This window comes from Polypterus senegalus, unplaced genomic scaffold, assembly GCF_016835505.1.
Source record: "Polypterus senegalus isolate Bchr_013 unplaced genomic scaffold, ASM1683550v1 scaffold_3914, whole genome shotgun sequence".
NCBI classification, from domain to species: domain Eukaryota; kingdom Metazoa; phylum Chordata; class Cladistia; order Polypteriformes; family Polypteridae; genus Polypterus; species Polypterus senegalus.
This window is the reverse complement of record NW_024381351.1, coordinates 61,088-68,029: the sequence shown is the minus strand read 5'-3', so window position 1 is coordinate 68,029 and position 6,942 is coordinate 61,088. Positions and strand designations below refer to the sequence as shown.

General features: G+C 40.4%; 1 protein-coding gene across 1 annotated transcript; it reads left to right on the top strand.

The window, feature by feature from the left end:
* The first annotated feature begins 5,713 nt into the window (after positions 1 to 5,713).
* On the top strand, positions 5,714 to 6,651 carry LOC120520576 (E3 SUMO-protein ligase ZBED1-like). Its single transcript, XM_039742839.1, has 3 exons — positions 5,714 to 6,050; positions 6,135 to 6,341; positions 6,434 to 6,651. Exons 1-3 carry the CDS (start codon positions 5,714 to 5,716, stop codon positions 6,649 to 6,651), a joined length of 762 nt encoding a protein of 253 aa, XP_039598773.1.
* Positions 6,652 to 6,942: the final 291 nt, after the last annotated feature.

Below are 6,942 nucleotides of genomic sequence, written 5' to 3'. Positions count from 1 at the left end.
GTTTCTGTATTCTTAAACCATCTTCCAGTTACACAATCCCCCGCAGTCAATGTCACATTCAATGCTCTCTGCTCCTTACCTGTCTTGTTACCCAAAGCATCAACACTCAGTTTCATTCAAGGCTTTACCGTCCTTCCTTTCATAGACATAAAATAAAACACATTTCCTCTACATGTCCAATAATAATAGTAAACTGGCAGAAACGAGAAAAAGCACAAGATGGGAATATTCAACAACAGCCTCGGCATCAGGATGAGAATGTGCCTTGTCACCCATTACGTGAGCTCGTCTGCCATCCCTCGGTTACACTGGCACACGTTACACTCTGGGGCAAATGAAATGGAGAATACCAACAATGTACACCTTCAGAAGTGGAATAAATCGACTGTATAAGTAGAACAGTTCAGATAAACGATGAGTTTTGTTAATTATAAACAATGGAACATAACTATTAATGTGTTGTTACTTTTTTATTTATTCTCACCAAACGTTACATATCTACATAGGAAATGAATATGAGTAATATGTTTATATTCTCACTAAAATACACTGTCAAAATATATTAATGAGCAAATTGAGACAGATTGGCCTTTAGGAAATATAAAAAAGCGTGTGCGCTGTCATTTAGGACACAATGCATTGTTAACGTGACACACTCTCTACTGACGCGATGTCACGAAAACAAAGAAACAGCGCAGTCCATGCAAACTCAAATCCTCCTTGATGTTTGACCTTATGATTAATTATCAATATCAAATGAATAAAGTCATTTTAAGAAGATGACAAGTCTACTATAGTCAGTTTAATCAACGCTCCTTTTAAAAAGTTTGCTTATACAGAATATAAAACAGAATCTCAATGAAGTGGGACTCGCGAGTAGTAACGAATAATATGTGTGTTATGTCCAGAATTTAACCCTGCAGTTTCTTTAAAAGTATGTACATAGTTTTTTACTAAAAGACAAGGCAGGATGGGTATAAAGAGGGTGTGGTGAACGGAGGGTTTGTGGGAAAAGAAGGTTGGAAATAAAAGACAATAAGAAAACATTTGGGCAAAACCCGCGTGTGACGAGTTTTTGTGTCTGGATACAACAATGTGACACTGAGAAATTATAATTCATAATAATGGTAACAAATAAAAACTACGACTTCCTAAAACGGACACGGTAAATGTAGGCATTTCAATAAATAATTTAGGAGACTTGTGTGTGCATTTCAATATCGATTTAAGAACTACGTAGGCCACCTGTTGTACTATAAACGGTAGCTCAAGCAGCACATAACAGTAAATAGTCTAACAGGACAATGACTGACTGAAACGAAGATGCTGCGCCGCTACAATAAAGGTTCACACTGTCGTTCTGCATGTTTAGAAGGCGCTGGTTGGCTGAAACTGTTTATTGCGAATTGTCCCAAGTTGAAAGTGCCGTAAAGCGATCAGACACGAAAAGACACATTGAGGCATGCAGGACAGTAGTTTGTTTATCTACAATACAAATTCAGTAAGACACCAGGGTCTCCAAACACACAAATATGAAGCTTATTACGTTTTACAGTGAAACTCTTTACATACACAATATAATTAGGGGCGTGTGCCCCTTGCCCGACTACGGTGGCCCAACCTTCCCTCTATAGCTCGATTCGCTTCGCTATCCGTCCAAGCTTGTTAAATGGAGGAATAGAAGAAAAACTTTCACAAGACGAGGATCAGCGACGCGAACCTGAGCGACAACACCACTGAGCCACTAATCCGGATAATTAACGAGCTCTGCACAACTGAACTACTACTACTGTTCTTACTGCGGCGGATGAAATATGCTGTTTGACATATGCACGTTAAAATGGTTTAATTGATACGAGAGTATCATTGTTGTATTCACCTAATGAAGACAAAAAAAATATATTTATAGATGTATACTATATGACGTACGGTTTTGAAAAAAAATAAGTGTTCCATAAAAAGGTTGAACGATTTACCTAATCTTTTTATATATATAAAGTTAATATATGACAATATATCTTTCACACTATGTATCAGACAAAGGAAATCACAGCAATCCACAAGAACAATAATTAATTCTCAGCAACTACCTGAATTGTAGCTTAACCATATCAACTGAAATGTGTAATGTCAATACGAATTACAAAATATAACTAGAGAGTTAAGTGTCAGATAGACTCTCAAAATTAAGAGGTCAATGCCTTTCAGTGTGCTGAGGCTTCACAAAGATTCAGTAACCAGTGACCATGTCTGCTCGAAGCCCTATCATGATCCAATCTCGGTACTACGCATGTCTGAGGCATCAGTAGCCCCGTCATGATCTCAGTAGTACGCATGTCTGAGGCTTCAGTAGCCCCGTTCAAAGCCTGTCATAACGCAATCTCATTTGTACGCATGTCTGAGGCTTCAGTAGCCCCGTCAGCCCGTACTGCAATCTCAGTGCTACGCATGTCTGCTCAGTGCTTCCAACCACATTGCATGGTGGCAGCAGGACATTTCCACTCTTATGTCTGCTTACTGCTTGACCTGAGAGTTAGGAAGTTATATTAATTACATTACACTGCATATTCCACCACCAGGTTACAAAATTTCAACAAAGTTGTGATTGATGAAACAAATCTTTTTGGATCATCAACACAACTGAAATTATTGTGCAGTACATTACTTAGTGTCAAAAAATAAAACGACAAATTTTGCATATTAAAATGCTGAATATTAGAATGTATAAGAACAGCTGTACTAACACGGTTCAAAACACTTCCTTCACCATAATACTCTGGCTGTTCTCATAAATATTCTAGGCTCTGTATTGCACTGCCTCACTTCTATAGTAAAGAGTGTTATACGTTTATTCACTGCATATAGAAATCTATATCTATCTATCTATCTATCTATCTATCTATCTATCTATCTATCTATCTATCTATCTATCTATATATATATATATATATATATATATATATATATATATATATATATACATAGTATATAGTCATGTTATATAGTGTTAAATGCTATACACTTTTTTGTTTGATATTCTATATGTTCTTTTTACTGTCCTATATGTTGTTTATATACTGTCTGCTACGATATCACTGTTTCGGTCACTTCTCATAAATCTTCCTTTTCTTCCTCAAATTCATTATTACTGCTATAATTACTGCATTAATGTTCAAGATGTCATTCAGTCAGTCATTGTCCAACCTGCTATATCCTAACACGGGGTCTGCTGGACCAATCCCAGCCAGCACAGAGTGCAAGGCAGGACAAAATCCCGGGCAGCATGCCAGCCCACACACACGTGCACATGCAAACACACACACACACACTAGGGACAAGATAGGATCGCCAAAGCACCTAACCTGCATGTCTTTGCACTGTGGGAAGAAACCAGAGAACCCAAAGGAAACCTACGCAGACACGGAGACAGCATGCAAACTCCACACAGGGAGGAGCTGGGAAATTAACCTAGGTCTCCTTACTGTGAGGCAGCAGTGTGATCAAGATGCACCTAATGAAAATATGTGTCTTGTTTCATCTGTATGATGAAACCGTAGATCAGAGGTGTTCAAAATTTTTTCGAAATATTCTACCTACATCAAAAATTATATATAGTACAGCCGAATAATGCAGTCAAGGAGTTTTTGAATTCAGCCGAGTGAAAAATGACGGCTGTCCGATTAACTGCGATTTTAGTTCCGTCACCTTTCTCTTTCTCAGATCGTTTTTTGGAAGGACGTCAGTTCCGTAGTTTTTATGAACAGTTTGAAAGTGCCTTTCCACATTTTCCTTCTTTGGAATAGCAATACCCTCCCCAAACATTTTTTTTAAATCCTTTCTTTAGTCCACAGATCACTTAGACAGCCGGAGTTTTGTAGTAGCTTGTGCATTTGATCGTGCGGGATGACCAGTGTGTTAGAAGAGAAGCGATCTCAGACTGGCCGCTCCGTATGTCAATCAAGTGGCAAATGCCATAGGGAGGATATATGATAGACTAACGTTTAAAAAAAATTTTTTTTTGAATGCAACGCGATCTACCTGTACCACCTTTGTGATCTACCGTTCGATCGCGATAAATGCATTGGGCACCCCTGCCGTAGAACTAGCCAACGTAGGGGATTTCATTAGTAGTAGTAGGTATATTATGTTACAATAGGTAAACTGCAGGTCTTGTACTTTGAATGTTAGGTGGTATGCATGTATCAAGTCTTATTTGCGGATGCTTCGAGATACTTGATTAGTATGGGCTGCAGTTACGGTAAACAAGAATCAATGTTTCTGGCAAAGACAGATTTTTTTGGAAATTACTATAAATATGGATAGCTGCCTGCTCTTTGCTTCCAGTGCATAAGTATCTTTAGCTCGGCGTCTGTATCAATCGATGAAGTGTCTACAGGGTCGTCATTAACAAGGCTAACATGGGGTGAAGTAATTGACAGTGTTGATCAAAGTAACACACGACAGATCTCAGTGACATCTGGCTTTGCCTCCCCTTCATCATCTCACGTGCACTTTTTAAACAAGCTTTAAGGTGTCGTTTTGAAACATGTGTGCGTCAAAAGCTCAGCGTCTCATTTCCAATGCACATGATGTGGATGTGTAGCGCCAGTTCGTATCAGTATATCAGTGACACCTGGAGCTTATACCTGTGAATGTCACAGTGTCCAAAACACTCACCTGATCCCAATTCAGTCTGATGCGCACCTAAACTACTTACGACTAATCTTTGCGATTACATTTGGGATACCCGATGGAAGGTTCACGCAAGAGGTCGCGATCTCTGGTGTGGAATTACTTTGATTTAGTATCTCCATCAAAGGTAAAATGCATGATTTGCGGTAAGCAACTTGCATTTAGCAGTAACACGTCTTCAATGCTTCGTCACTTGAGGTCAACGCATCCTGGCATTACAGAGGAGTACGACAATCCCGCTGTATCTGCTCACACTGGAACTTCTAAGCAAGGTTTGAAAAATTTTTATTCTTATAGTATTACAAATATTTTAGCAATTATGACCCAGCAGTAGTGAAGGTGTCTGCAGCATGAGGTCTGCTGCGGGTGTACACAGTTTGCTTGCTGCAATAAGCTTGTTTTGTGTTTTTATTCTTTTTTTTAGGCAGACAAGAGGAACTGGATGAGGCTTTAGTTGACATGGTGATAAAAGATTTGCAGCCCTTTTCTATTGTCGAAGATCAAGGCTTCAAGGCTTTTGTTAACAAACTGGATCCCAGCTACATCCTCCCAACCAGAAAGGCACTAAAAGCCATGGTTCAGGCCAAGTACTGTGCAGCCAAAGAGAAGGCAAAGGCTGAGGTAAAGCAGGCTGCTTATGTCAGCCTGACCTCTGGTATGTGGACTTCAATTAATATGGATGGTTATGTGGGTGTCACATGCCATTATGTCACCAAACTGGCCACAGTTCTCCTTTGTGTCAGCCAATTTCCCCAGACACAAACTGCTGCTCACATCACGGAGTCCATGAGTGTGCTAATGACGGACCGGGGAATCGGTGGCAAGATACAATGCAGCCAATCTTGTTGCCACTGCCCAGCTGCTGAAGGTTCATCATGTGCCATGCTTTGGCCATACCCTGAATCTGGTAGTAAAGAAGGCAATTGACCAGACACCCAAGCTCCAGGTAATTCGCTTAAAAGCAAGGAAAAGTGTGTCTTTGTTCAGGTCAAGTTGCAATGCTAAGGAAAAACTATCGGAGATGCAGCAGCTAATGGGCAGGCCAGTGCAGAAGGTGGTTCAAGAAGTGGACACCAGATGGAACAGCACTTATGACATGCTGCAGCGTCTGTATGACCAACGTGCGGCAGTTGGTGCTGCCCTCTCTAGTTTAAATACAGAGGTTGTTCCCTTAACAAGTGGGGAGAATGATATTAGTGAATGCCTGACCCTCCTTCTTCCACTAAAACATGCAACAACTGAGATGTCTGCAGAAAAAATGGTGTTGGCATCAAAAATGATTCCACTATATCGCATGTTGCAACACACAATCTCAGAGAAGAGTACCAAGGTGACCAGGGAGGAGTCCATACAATTAGGTAAGCTGCAATAATCCAAAAACATTTTTGTACAATGAATAGTTGTGTCCCTTTAACATTAATGATTGCTATTTTCTGTCTTAGGTGTGCATCTGAAGGAAAGCTTACGCTCCAGATTCCATACACTGGAATCCATCCGGGTTTTGGCCTTGGCTATGCTGCTGGACCCAAGATTTAAAACTATTGGCTTTGGCAATCCAGACCGTGTCAGAGAGGCTGAGAGACAACTCACCTTGGAATGCGCATCCCTAATGCGGTCCTCTCCAGACACTGTGCACGTGACACCCCAAGGTGATTTTTGTATGGAATGTTTATTTTTGGTATTTGATACATTTAATGTGTACTGTGAATAAAACCATGTGCTCTTTGATTCTTTCAAACAGAGCCACAGCCTTCAACATCAGCCCTGGCCCCATCCTTGGAAGCAGCATGTCCCACAGACAATCTATGGCAACTTTTGGCCTTGCGTGTTTCTGAGTCTCAAAGAGCCCACAGTGCCACTGCAGATGCCACTGTGGAGGTGAAGAGATACCTAACGGATGCTTATCTTGGTAGACAAGAAGATCCACTCCTGTATTGGAAGGAGAGAATAACTGTTTAGCCCAATCTTTATCAGCTTGCCATCAAGTATCTTTGTCTGCCAGCAACGTCTGTTCCCAGTGAACTCATTTTTTCAAAGGCTGGGGAAGTCCTCTGCAAAAAAAGGAGTCGTCTGAAGCCCAGCACAGCAGAACAAATTATTTTTCTAAATAAAAATGACTAAAACCGCTGCACTCGCCAACTTTATTGCAAGCTTCCCAGGTCAAAGTTCTTGAGGATCCACATCCTAGTGATACTTGATGCAACTGGACAGAACTGGTTGGGTTTTTGTACAAATTACTTTGTCCACTCA

Coding starts and splice junctions, on each gene's coding strand:
- LOC120520576 (XM_039742839.1), top strand. CDS start 5,714: ATGCAGCAGCTAATGGGCAGGCCAGTGCAGAAGGTGGTTCAAGAAGTG. Junction 6,051..6,134: donor GGAGGAGTCCATACAATTAG/GTAAGCTGCAAT, acceptor TTTCTGTCTTAG/GTGTGCATCTGAAGGAAAGC. Junction 6,342..6,433: donor TGTGCACGTGACACCCCAAG/GTGATTTTTGTA, acceptor TCTTTCAAACAG/AGCCACAGCCTTCAACATCA.